Source organism: Hyposmocoma kahamanoa, unplaced genomic scaffold (genome assembly GCF_003589595.1).
Source record: "Hyposmocoma kahamanoa isolate Upper Pololo Valley unplaced genomic scaffold, ASM358959v1 99879, whole genome shotgun sequence".
In the NCBI taxonomy this organism is placed as follows: domain Eukaryota; kingdom Metazoa; phylum Arthropoda; class Insecta; order Lepidoptera; family Cosmopterigidae; genus Hyposmocoma; species Hyposmocoma kahamanoa.
In genome coordinates this window covers 9,425,161-9,439,568 of record NW_020656077.1, presented here as the reverse complement: position 1 = coordinate 9,439,568, position 14,408 = coordinate 9,425,161, and the positions used below count along the sequence as shown (strand labels likewise).

Here is a 14,408-nt window from a genome sequence, read left to right as displayed (position 1 = left end):
TGGCACGGTATGCTAGAAGACGTCGGTTCGAATCCGGCCGGATCGAGGGAATTTTTTCTGAGTGTTCGATCTTTGTATTAATAAATAGAACAAACTAGTGGAGTAATTTCACAAAAAATAATTGAATATCAATCAAAAAAAATTTAAAATACAGTGAATGGCGACATCTCTCGTCAGGACTGGCAACTGTAAAGATATGTAAGTGGGTGATAAAACCTTCATAGATTTCTCATAGATGGCGCTACGACTAAAAAGTCGTTGAAAAAACCAAATACAAAGACACGACGCATGCACATAGAAAAATTCGTGAGGTCCACTGGTTCGTTCCGTGGCTTAGTTGGTATAGCGTTTGGCACGGTATGCTAGAAGACGTCGGTTCGAATCCGGCCGGATCGAGGGAATTTTTTCTGAGTGTTCGATCTTTGTATTAATAAATAGAACAAACTAGTGGAGTAATTTCACAAAAAATAATTGAATATCAATCAATAAAAATTTAAAATACAGTGAATGGCGACATCTCTCGTCAGGACTGGTAACTGTAAAGATATGTAACTGGGTGTTAAAACTTTCATAGATTTCTCATAGATGGCGCTACGACTAAAAAGTCGAAAAAATTAAACACAAAGATACGACGCATGCACATAGAAAAATTCGTGAGGTCCGCTGGTTCGTTCCGTGGCTTAGTTGGTATAGCGTCTGCCACGGTATGCTAGAAGACGTCGGTTCGAATTCGGCCGGATCGAGGGAATTTTTTCTGAGTGTTCGATCTTTGTATTAATAAATATAAAGATTTTTGTAACTTAAATTTGGTACTTACCAACTTTAGGTTACATGAAAGTAGTGCTAGAAGTACCTAGCTCCACAGCTGGATATGCAGAGTTTCGTTTTAACGTAGCACATTCTTCACAACAGAAAAAGCAGAAAGAAACCAGAGACGATTTTTGCGCGCAATTTTTCGACACTCGTAATCTGCGTAAACTAAACGTGTCACATCATGCCATAAGAACGCATTTGATGGTAATGCAGGGTCTGGTGAACTGGTAGCCGTTTTTTTGCACTAACTCCTGTTTACATACTAAATCACATGACATTTCGTGAGAAACTAGAACGTATGCGCGATATGCGCAATACGCAAGGTCGACTGATGATCTACCAATCACGCGCTCGATACGTTACTCCCCACTGTCCCTATTCGTACCCTATCACCAAATAGATGTAAAATGCATATTTTCTGCGCATAGGTCATTGTTCAAATGGTTGTTGGTACCTGTGGCACGTGTAGTGCAAGTCAATGACCTTTGGATCAAGCGTGGTAAGCGCAATTATATAGAAAATGAGAATTTACGAAATTTTTGTTTTCGATTTATTTTTTTAGTTATTTGGGTTCAATTTCGGATATAGAATGACCTCTGTAAATATGGTGAAAACACACATTTTATATACCATTGGCATCAGCTAATGTTTCTGATTCCAACGGTATATATTACTGAGAATGACTCAAAAGTGTCGCCTATCCGATTTTGCCTTTCATGCGTCGATATAAATACGTAAGTGCCCACAGAAAAACAACTACAACTTATTTTTGGACACAATTATGTGTAGCAAATACTTAATAGGAAATAATAATTTGTTGCCAATGTTGGGTACGATTTCAATAAAAATTACTCATGTAAAAATAGAAGTCCCGGACTTGTAGAAGGGAATGTCCACGTTATTCTTTAGTTTAACTCCCTCAATTCCTTTCACTGGTAATAAGTTATAGGCCTTGCCTCTATTTTTCAGAATAGTTAATATAACAATAACACAACAATGATTAATTAACTCCGCTAATAAGCACACTATGTTTCACTTAAGCACCAAAATTGAGTACTTGACGTCGTTTGTGCAAGTAAATTGAGGCTAATAGAGATTCTAATAATATTAACAAACAAAATAATCATCTCGATAGCAAACAATAAATAAACTTTTCTTACAAAATTATAGTAACAACATAATAATCTCACTTTTGATGGGAACCGCTGTTAAAATAATGACTGCCGACGGTTAAATATTACTAACAATTTTACTGCTATTTATTAAAACACCAAAGTAAATTCGGTGTAAAAAATTTGTAATTAATGAGATCCCTGGATCGTTAGAGAAAAAAATTTCCTAAAATTTTAATAATTTGTACTAAGAAAGTGTGTGACGACTATAAGTATGGCAAAAATGGCGTAAGACTCCAAGGCGTTTAAACGGCATTCTTCATTTCTTGCTTTACGCAAGTCTTGAAGGCTTCCCAACCTTCATTCTTGGCGTATGACTGTAACAAAAGAAATGTATTACGGATATCACTCCTGGGTAATAAGGTGATCAAAGACATGACAAAATTATAAGAAAAACTTTAAAACAGTAGGCGTTGATGCTATCCAGGGGGAGCTACCGCATATGAAAAGAAAAAAAACATGAATTATGTATGGGTACAATATATGGGTAATTTTTACAAAATCTCGAAAATCTTGTCCTTTAGATTTATAAAAAAGTATTTAATTCTTGCCATAAAATCTCTTAATTTCTACTAATGCCTACAGAAAACATTGATTAGTCTATTTAAATAAAAGTAATAATATATAAAAATGATTCCAATTCCAATGATCCAAAATCATTCCGCACTATGTGGCAAGTTCCATAATCAAACACGTTATTTTTTGTTAAACAAAAATAACCTTTAAATTTTAAACATTCGATCGAATAAAATATGCTTTTACAATAATAAAGCTATCCTGTGGTAAAAACACGATAAATAAATTTAAAAATGTATTATTATTATTCATGTCCCAACCAAAAACATCATTCCCTCACACCTTTACCTGCACTCGATTTGTGAATGCATTTTTAATCTTTGGTAAATGCATTTTGTAAATTTTTTAAAGTTAGCAACACTCCAAACATTTCGGAATGATGAAAATCAGGTTGTTTGTGTAAAAAGTTTCTACTACAAAAAGATTTACTTTAAAATTCTAAAATTTACATTATTGACAGTCATTCCCTAGCATTTCCCTCATATCATACAAAAAGAAGTTTGATTTTATTTATTAATTATTCACTCCGACGAGTTATTGGTAGAAGTAAGCTTATTAAGTCTAAAATTAAGTTTATATCGCTATCTTTTCTTGATTTATTTTGATTTCGTCATTCCCTCACCCTCAAAAATGTTCTAACTGCACTATACATTTTCTTAAAAGTCACTAATTTTGGGGACCACTATATCATCAAATACTATTTACATGAGATATCCGAAGCACGAATTTCGAAATTTCATGAGAGCTGCCTGTATATAAACTACATTACAAATATATACTCCCGGACACATAGTTCCGGAGACTTATGTCCTTAGCTTAACTAATGTTTGATTGATCAATAACTAATTCAAGTTTGAAACTGGTGTACCAAACGTCATTTACAAAATGTTTTGTTGAAAATTTGAACTTGCGAAACCGGGAAAAACTTTTTCTTCAATGATAATAATATTTTTTTATTCTAGCACTTGGAAAATCAAAATGCAATATGGCTTGATTTATGTGTCCGGGAGTGTGTTTATTTTTTTCCTTGCGATTTTTATGTTAATATAACATAAAAAATACGTGTTTTCAATTATTTTTGGGATGGTGGGTGTTGAAATTGTTTTATGTTGCCTAAGTGGTTTAAAGTCGCTCGGTCCAAATGCCGCCGACAAGTCATATGTATTCTGCTAAAATTTTAACATTTCTTTCAATAGATTTTTGACGACTGAACATTGACCTAGTAACAAATGGACGTCGGGTTCGTGCTAAAAAGTGTCCGAACCCATAGTGCGTTAAAGTCGCATACAGAGCGTCAATCGCCTAGCAGTCTTCGTTTATTCGACTGACAGCGCGGTTGTCAATTATGCAGTACAAAATATAATAATAACTTGTAAAAATTACTGCAGTAAAGTGTAAAAACAGGATTTTGTATCATATTTTCAGTAAAGAAATATATTGTGTTATCATAGTTCTCATTTAAAAGTGTTATTTTGTATAGTTGTATAGTATTTAATTTATATATAAATGAATCGTAAATATAAATTACAAAAGTACACGAAATAATGAAATAGCTAACTGTCCTTTTTCTACACATTGCATACGCAAAAGATGGAAAGAGACCCATTACGTCAATTTCAAGAAGCTTATATAAACTTCTTGGTCATTTTCAAATGTTCGAACCATAAGCGATTGAAATATTTAGAACAAAGAAACTATAGAGTCGTGTTGATTTTAATATTATTTTTAAAATAACTTTTTATTAAACGTTAGCAATAACTAACAAAATATTGTTGTACTCGTTTTACGGTTAGGGATTACCTATCAGAAGTCAGAAAATACATTTGCCCGAAATAACGTTGGCTCGAATTTTCATAATGTCAAATGTATTTTTCTATGAATATTACAAAACAAAAGCTAATTTTGGGTTTATGCGAAGCATCAAAATTACTTGGAAGCGTAACGGTTTTATCACAAATCGGTTTTCGGATTACGGATATTTGAGTTTACGTTTAGTTGGAATATCGGTACATTTCTTCTTCTTATAGTACACGCTTATTTTCACATTTGTAGTAATATTTCTATGTATGTATCCGCCCAACTCTTTATTATTTCTTGAAGTGAATTTGTACAAAATTGGACATAAAAAATAATTGATATTTACAATAAAGGTTGCTCCATTAACTCTTGTGTTCAAGTAATTTTCAGTCGAAGCTAAATATGGTGCATTTTGTTAAGCTTCCAGTAGAAACTGAATATGGTGTTTATGGGCCCTTTAAATTGTTGTTTAAATTTAAATCAAATGTATTAGTTTTTTTAATTTTCTTTACATGTCACTACGTTTGTATAGGTTAACTTCGGACATTTTATTCGTGGTTTTTGTATTAGACCCGACGTCCATTTGTTGGTAGGTCAATGCGACTACATGTCAAATTTCACAATCCAAGATGTCGTTCATTAGTTTACGTATCGTTACTTCGATTCTATTCATATCTATGTTTGTTCAAGTGATACGTGAAAAAAAATTTGGATAGGACTTCGATCGAACGACTACGTAGTCGTAGTAGTAAGTTACGTAACTGCAACGATATTTTGATAGCTTATAGCGCACTACGAGTCCCCAGACAGCCACAGCCATAGTCGGTAATGTGAAGAAAAAAGGCCCGAAGGTTTTATTTGGAGCATTATAGTCAAGTTAGCCTGCATGCAATCATAACATTAACGTACAAGTGTAATGAATAAAATATAACTATTTTGATGCCGGTGTTACATATAAAAAGTACCTTAAAGCCCCGATGCAAGCGGTCCTTCATGATGGCGATAAACTCCTTGTAACTGAGCAGGCCGTCGCCGTCCGCGTCGAAGATGGCAAACACGGTGTTGACGAGGTGATTCGACTGGGAGATCCCGGTGCAGATCTTCACTGCGCGGTGGAACTCATCTGCCAAAAGCATGTTCTATTTAAGTACAACCACACCAGTTACGTGGCCTCAAACTAAAACATTTCTTGTACTATACTACTAGAGTACTAGAGCAACACCCAAAGTATATAAAACGGCACATTATAGCGCATTGTAATTCACTAGTCCCAATTAGATTAGGCCTTCAAATGAGCGAGTCGCGTCCTACTATATATTTCTAATTTGTGGTCGCGTCTATATTGTGTTAGCTAGGGACCCCTCCCCGCGCTTCTCCCGTAACTCGTTCGGCGCCCGTGCAGCTAACAGATTCATGAACAAAACCGGTTTTGACTCGTAGTTTTGTTAATAAATTAGTAAATTACACTTCACTAAAAACATCTACGTTAATATTTCCTTCTTGATCACAAGTTCACAACATCTTATTACTAGTGTCAAATATGGCGGATCTTGCGCTCCTATATCTTTTATTTTTTTAGAGTCAATTGAATTACTTCTAATAAAATATGATAATGGAATGATATTTATAACAGTGATACGTTATTTTGATTGTATATTTTTATTTAACTTAACAATCATAAACATTTAAACATGTTAATTCACATAGCATTATTCGAAATAGTAACTGCGTAAGAACAATAGTTGTTTAATGTTGAAGTCAAAGAACTTTTATTTTACGAAAATAGATAATCTTGTTTAATATATTTGAAGTAATGTACTTTAAATATGTATTAAATATTATATTAATTTGTTTTCACACTACACACACCTGTATGTGTATATTGCAAAGATTATGTAAGTATTTATTCGATATAAGAGTACACACTGCAATAACACTATACACACTCATGCTATAAGAATTTACTTAGTTTATTTTATTTTCTGTTTCGGGACGCTTACGTCCGTCACTCTCACTCACTCGGCTAGGGCCCATTGAAAACCAGCGTCACAACCTAGCCTTGGTTGTGACTTTAGCTGAATGGGATCCTTTTGTACAAGCCACAGCCGCACACATGTCAGTATAGTATTATGTAACTTGTTGTTGAAATGTTTTACGCTGTTCTTTGTGTTATTTCTGTTTTAGTTATATTAGTCTTTGTTTTTGTGTTTTTTTTTATAATGTGGCGTTACAATAAACGGTTTCTATTTCTATTATTCCAAAGACCAGAAAAACTTTCAGTTTTCCTAAAGGTCCTTTACACTCACTAGTGTTGTGCTGGTATACTTTATTTAGGTTTACGATTCCCAGTAGTTCTGTGGAACTAATACCTAAGCATACATGGAAGACTCGATCATACCACGACGAAATGATTATGAATAAATAATTTTTAGGAAAATTAGCAGAATTTAACCCAAGTATGGTAACCGTTCGTCCACAGAGGCAGTAAAAGTTACCTCAAACTAATGACTCCATAGACTTTTCAAATGGGTACATGTCCACTTCATATAGACAATGAAATCAAGAATGACCAGTTTTTAAAAACATTGGTATATGTAAAGTACTTTTTGAATACAGCGGTTTTCTTGTAAAATTTCGACGTAAGTTTGTTTTTTTCTATAGTCAAAAGTTTTAGAAATCGTGGTTTCACATCATATAGTAATCAGTGTATATCCTCAATTTTACTATATATTTTTGTGATTGATTCAACATTTTCACTGTTATGCTCAACCACAGCCATTTGAGGTTGTATCGACGGCAAAAAAGCCGCTTAAGAACCAAGAACATGATCGACAGCAGGCTTGTATTCATTAGGTCTGCTGACGTTCCGTAGCCCGGTTGGGAACGCGATATCTTAGGGCCAAAATGTTTCTTGTTCAAACCCAGCCGAATTGAAGGATTTTATCTTTTAGTTGTTCTATCTTTGTATCAATTATAAAAAACTAGTGAGTACCCTCCCAAAAAATATACAAATAAATACTGGGGAATCGAACCCAGGAACGTCACATTGAGCTCAAACCGTTAAGACTCCAAGGTCGTCTAATAATAATGTAACGTGTTAATTTAAACCATTCTCGCTAATAATTAGAGGCGGTTGAATTTGTTGGCAACGTGTCGCCTTCAGTACAAAGGCACGTATCGTACGCTGGTTCTTGAAATTAAGTCCCTGACCGACCGGCTTGCATTGCCGAGGAATACCGCCTCACATATTTAAAATAATAAATAAATCATTATACAGTAATAATTTACTTTTTTTTCTTTTCACACACTCATAACACTAGGGAAACCCTGTATCGCAGATGCCATGGACATACATATAGACAACCATAAATTACAACCAAACTCACGATCATGTAGGCCATACAAATATTTCTCCCGGCACGGGAATCAAACCCGGGACTTTTGCATGGCAGTCCGGCATGGTAACCGTTCGGCCAAGGGGCAAGTAATAAATAAAAATATTTTAGGTACTAAATAGGAGTGCAAATTGTATTAGTAGATTTAAAGCTTGACTTAACGCCTAGGTCTGTATGTACATACTATTTAATGTCTTGAATTAACTGAATGTACACAAAAGCAATAAAGTTACAGGCTGTTTGCCTGCAGTATATATAGTAGTTATATATATATAGTAGTTATTATCATTCATTCGCATCCAGATTCAGTGCAATCTATTTTATAAGATGTTTCATAATTATCCATATAAAATACATTATTATTATACTACCCTGATAGGTCTAAAAGCGCTATCTAAATAGGAATAAGTTTTGAGAAAATCGACATTTTGTAAATTGTATTTTCGCACCTTAAAAATATATATTTTTTTTAAACTTATTTATACGTATTTTTGACAAATAGATTTAGTGACATACCTAAATTTTCCATAAATTATACCTTATTATAAAGGTTTCAAAAATTGAGATATAAAAATATTTCTCAGTGGTTTTTTAAATGGTTTAAGTTAGATAGTCTATTTCTATTATACTATTTAGATGCGAAGTTATTATAGCTATTGAATGGTGTAAAAAGAAGACTACGTGTTAGATAAAGATATGGAAAGACAACGTGAGTCTAGATTCCACTCAATTATGATTTAATATATTATGATAATTAAGGTACTTTCCCTCGGTGTGGCATAGCCGTGGCCTGTATATAGGCCTTACCCACGCCGTACCTGGGTAGCCTAATGGATTGATCTGTGTTCCCTCAAGCAGAGGTGCAAACCTTGAGTTCAAACCTCTGACTTACTCAAAATTCATGTGCGAAATATAATATGAAATTTCTCATGAGCTTTTTGGTGGAGGACAACGTCGTGATGAAACCTGCACGTCGAAGAAGGTTCACAACCCTAGGAAAACGTGTCAAGTCCCCAACGCCTCGCCTGAGAGGACCCGTGCCCAGCAGTGGGACGTGTAATGGGTTGATGACGATTTAAACGCCTTAATCGACTTAGCGCGCAAAAGCACGAATACGCTTGCATTTTAATTCGCTTCAATTGCGCAAAGTGTACAACAAAAAACAGTATACAATCAAAAATAAAAATTACTTTATCTATACTCCGTAACATTTCGGTGGAACGGAACGCATTTTGCCTTGGCAACCGGCAGAAAAAAAAAAGAAAAATTTAGTTTGATTAGAATGACATATGTCAAACTTTATGAACTAGTGATGAGTCACGATCAGTCGAGAATCAACGTTAAAATATATCGAATGAACTGTGAAATATTGAAATAAGTGTTATTATATCACGGTAATAACTGAAGTTATCTCAATAATTTATTTAAAGATTCGGTGCACCACTACTTGTAAATTTTCAGTTTTATAACCATAAAACATAAATGAGCATACCATACTATTATTTATAGTATATTAGTATATACATATTAGTATAGACTCGATACAATATAGAAAAGTTAGTTTCTCTACATTCACCCGGCCGGGGATCGAACCCGGGACCTCAGAGATGGCGACAGCATGAAAACCTGTGAACAAGCCCCTCGATCAAGGAGATCATCAAACTAATTGTTTACCTTATGTTTGTATGTGTTACCTTGTATAATAAGTCCTTCTACTCCTAAGGTTGTTCGTTACGAAAAAAATAAAACAATATTTCATTTCATTTATTGTTTTGTCGTGTTAAATACGTATATTTTATAGAACGCTGCTACAAATTTTCGTCGTCTCAATTTTGTCGTCTTGTCATTCAAGTTAAATTATGCGGAGTATAGTAATATAGCAAGCAATGTAACGTTTGTATGGAACAATCGTAGCAGCGCAGCGATGCACACATTAACATAATCTCGCTCGGCACTAGAGTTGCACAGCGTGTGTCGCACGCTGAGTTTGTCAAAGAATCGAATCGTTCGTCGAAAAATGACATTACATAGTAGACGTGTTTTTTGTCTATGGTTGTTGGAACAAGAGTGCTTCGAATTCCGAATTGTTCAATATTTCATTTCGATTTCGTAATCATAATCGAGACACCAATCCGCGATGCTGGTATAAAAATACATCGAGTGTCACACACACTCAACATAGCCCCGCACTATGAAAACCTTGTGTCGCGGATGCCATGGACACACACCTATACAACCACAAATTATTTACAAATATTTCTCCCGGCCCGGGAATCGAACCTGGGACCTCTGTGTGGCATGGTAACAGCATGGTAATGGTGATTTAAAAAAATCCATTGGTGTTTAACAAAAATTAATTATATATACTGGTTTTCAGTAATTGGCAAAAACGTGGTTGATCTCTAGACACTTTTAATGTGTGCACTATATTTAACAAAAGTTATTTCAATATAGCACGAGCATACTGTAACGAATACCTTAATTGTTGATACAAAGATACCTGTGGTCTAACCCATAGGTCCCCAACCTTTTCATCTCACCGCGCACTTAGTCCAGTTAAAAAAAATTCACAAAAAACAATTGAAAACCCCTTTTTTACATTAACGTAACACAAAAAATCACAAGGAAAAAAATACACATATATATTATGTAGCATAGCCACAGTGCTGAAAGAACTTAACCAAGTACTACATTTCGCAAGCGTCCAATTGCAAGAACATAAATTGTTTTGAAAAGTTTTCATTGAAAGACCTGAAGTCTAACTAAATATAATTCGCTCGGCAAAACATTGATTACTTCCAGCATCGCACCATTTTTAGAGAAACAGTACACCTGTCTCGGGTAGGCAATACAAATGCTTTTTGTCACGGACAATAATAATAGGTTTTTTTGATAGCAGGTAGAATTCCTCGTGAAGTTCGTCCAGGGAAGTACTGCCACCTCACCTATTTCTGCCGCCAAGCAGTAATGTGAACATTACTGCGTTCCGGTTTCGAAGGGTAGAGGTGCTGGTGAAACTACAGACACATGGGACTTGTCAACTTATGTCTCAAGATGACGGGCGCAGTGGCAGTGCCTCTCAGATCTTTGCGATTTAAAGCTTCGAGTGGCACTGCAACTGTTTTGGACAGGCGTGTAGCTTACCATCACGATTTCTTCGTCCCGTTATTTTGCATTATAGAAAAATAGATACACACCGTACTGCATTTATTTGATCTCGGTAGTAAGTTGGTTAAAACCAGCTAACAGGTAGAGAAAAAGAAAGCAAAACAGATAATAATAACCCTGTATCGCAGGTGTACCTGTAAAAGTAGCAAACAAAAATATCACAGCACAAAAAGAATCTTCTTGTACACTCGATGCCCAATGACACCTTACCTTCAAGCCGACCTTTTGGTTCTGAATTAAAACGAATTGTTTAAAAAGTTTCTTATCACTAGTGATGTAAGGCTCACAGGTGAAAAGTTTTGTTTAATACTTTTCATTACACATATGTACTCAGAACTAAATGGTTTAGAAGGCATCGACTGTACGTAAACCGTACAACATATTAACATAAATTGTTTATGGAAATCTAATTTTCTTACTAATTATTACCAAACGCTAGAACTTTAAAATTTGAACGACACTTTCTGAATGCCTTAGTCACACCCACCTTTAGATATAGGATGATCGGCGAGAGTGTACATTCGCATGGCAATAGTGAAGTCCTCCAGGTTGTTGAGGAACTGGCAGAAAGTTTTAAACTCCTCGAAGGTGATCCCGCGCTCGTCCTTCACGCGGTCCAGCAACCGATCGAGATACATGTCGTACTCGTCCGTGTCGAGGTACGTGTAGCGGAGAAGAATCTTCGCGAAGTCTACTTCGGAGATCGTTTCGTGGCCTGGAATGAATGAATGAATGGATGAATGATATGTATTTGCCTAAATACGTGAGACATTAACACTACCAACCTTCAAGTAAAAATGTTTTCTGTGGCTGTTTGAAAAGCAATCTAGCACGCAGGCTTTATGAAGTAGCTTGTATTTGTGTATGTTTGGTATTAAAATTACTTATTTATTACTCAAATGATTTTTTCTTTGTCTAATTGTTGCTTGTGACGGGGCGTGGTAATTAGCATAGTCCTCAGATGTTGAGCGATGAACCCTTTTGACACGCTTTATTTAAACTTTAATTTTTTTTATAATCATCAATACAAAGATCGAATATTTAGAAAAAATTCCTTCGATCCGGCCGGATTCGAACCGACGTCTCCTAGCCAACCGTGCCAGACGCTATGCCAACTAAGCCACGGAACGAACCACCTCACGAGATTTTCTATGTCGTGTCTTTGTATTTGGTTATCAACGACTTTTTAGCCGTAGCGCCATCTATGAAAATATTTTAGTTTAATTTTTTTTAGGAATTCATGTATTTTGCATGTTAAATAAAACCTATTTTATTTCTTTTTTTAAAATACGGATTACAAAAGGTATTACTATATATACATAATAATATACACATATATAATATATATACGAACTAAAGTAACGGGACGAAAAAATTGGACGTTTTTTGGTAAGCGATAATCTATAACATTTACAGTGCTACTCAGATCTTTAATTCGCAAAGATCTGCCCCGTCACCTTGAGACTTAAAATTTACAAGTCCCATGCGTGCTTTCTATGCAGAACACACAGACCAGAACAACTTTTGAAAAGTTAATTTTCTATATAGGTCTAACCGCAAAGATGCAAATTGCCGGGTCACAAGTCGTGCGCCTGCTGGTAAGCGACACGCCTGTCCATAACAGTTGCAGCGCTGCCGTCCGCTAACTAAAACGCGGCTAAGTGACAAAATATTTTTTTGAGATGTCATGAAAAACCACAACCTAGTTTTAAAATATTGACATTGTTTGATGATATTTCAGCTATGCATCGTTGGGATAAGTTTCGATAAGTTGAACACAAAGATCATTATCAGCATCATCGCATAATCCTCGCAGACCTGTGTCCAGTAGTGAGACGTACTATGGATTGACGATACCCTTGTATTAATATACGATAAACCTCAACTAACATTGGTTTAAAAACAAATATATATTACCTTTGGCGAATTCTTGAAATTCCAGCTCCAGGACCTCTGTCTGCAGGTTTTCCATGAACAGCTTGAACCCTTCGAACCTGAGGTCGTTCGTACCTTTTTTCCCGAAGAAGTGCACCTGTGCAACGAGCATGGTTGAGATTATATACTTTTAAAACATGTCGTACATATGTCATGTTCAGTTATGGAAATTGGAAACGACGCACGGTACCACAAACACAGACCCGGGACAATATAGAAAAGTGAGTTTATCTACATTGACTTGGCCGGGTATAGAACCCAGGAGCCCAGTTTTACAAGCCACTCGGCCACTGAGGTCGTGAGATTTTTGGTGAAATAAATCCACTAGTTTTGTTATGATTTACTGTATGAAGAAGGTTCTAAAATCTCTTACTAGATTCCAGTAGCGGCGCAGAGCGTCGAGAAATACAGTAGGAAAATGTAACAGAAACACAGGAGAATTTCGACAACTAGATAACTTGTAGCTCAGTTGGTAAGAGCAATACTACGGTGCAGCATAATATAAATAAAATAATAAAATTAATTGACTAATAATTAATTACATTAGATTAAAACTTCGATCTGTCTGTCTCGAGACACAGCTAATGCCATCAGGGTTTCGTATATTTTATTAATTATTCATAAATAAATAAAATTACATTAGAAATGTAACAAATTACCCTGCTGGGTACGGATTTCTTCTAAGGAGAAGGAAGAACCGTAGGTTCCAGAAATTTTTGGCTCACCGTCCACATAGGCAAGATAAAGAAATTTCAACACCCACCATCACAAAAAATAATAGAAAATATGTATTTTTATATTAACACAAAAAATGACAAGGAAATAAAAATTTGGAGTGTAGTTCATGTAGATAATTTAGGTGTTTCTTTCAAAGGCAAGTAGCACCCCCTGGAATGCAGCACCGACCTCCTAGAACTCCTCAGTGCCCAAACGGGGAGCGGTAGGGACCACTTTGAGAAACTACGGTTTAGACCATAGACCGCCACCACGGCTTAATGCTTGTGGGCTTTCACACACAGGTTTACACGCAGGTTTCATGAACACACGCATTACATCCCAACTGGTACATGCCATTAGAGAAGTTACTTTTTCGAACTACTGTCTATTATGTTCTAATAACAAATATTTTAAACCTGTAGCATGGTATCAACGTTGTGCCTCCTCTGCAAGCCTTGTTCGTCGTTTACGTAGGTGTCCTGCGGTCTTCCATCTGCGGCCTCCGCGCTCCCCTCGCTTATACCCCTCTTGCCCTTCCAGGCAAAGCTGAAGATTTTTTCCATCTAAAACGTGACATGTATTGTAGCGACCAATGAAAGCGAAATTTTAGAGACAAAATATTACTTTACAAACACAAAATGAATTGCTTATTAAAATTCACGTCATAACTTGTAATACTGATAGGTGCAAAAGTACCTATAGTGCCACACCGCGCCTTTACCACGAGTTTATAGTGAGTTTCTGCTAGCGAAAGCGTCCGCATAAAATACTACACAATTCTGTGTAATTGTCGCGAATTATGTCGCGATTTAGTATAAGTTTTGTAATATCAAGC

General features: G+C 35.6%; 1 protein-coding gene across 2 annotated transcripts in view; it reads right to left on the bottom strand.

The window, feature by feature from the left end:
- Positions 1-1,844: 1,844 nt before the first annotated feature.
- Positions 1,845-14,408, bottom strand: part of LOC113239392 (calcium uptake protein 3, mitochondrial) — a 23,167-nt gene continuing 10,603 nt past the window's right edge. Inside the window, exons 7-11 of one of the 2 annotated variants that reach the window (XM_026476379.1) lie at positions 13,990-14,136; positions 12,839-12,953; positions 11,409-11,636; positions 5,324-5,481; positions 1,845-2,302 (exon numbers count right to left, since the gene is read on the bottom strand). In XM_026476379.1, the coding sequence (XP_026332164.1) occupies positions 2,231-2,302; positions 5,324-5,481; positions 11,409-11,636; positions 12,839-12,953; positions 13,990-14,136 (720 nt within the window). In that variant the 3' untranslated portion in view covers positions 1,845-2,230. The remainder of the gene's footprint in view (positions 2,303-5,323; positions 5,482-11,408; positions 11,637-12,838; positions 12,954-13,989; positions 14,137-14,408) is intronic. The other variant, XM_026476381.1, reaches the window with a different exon arrangement.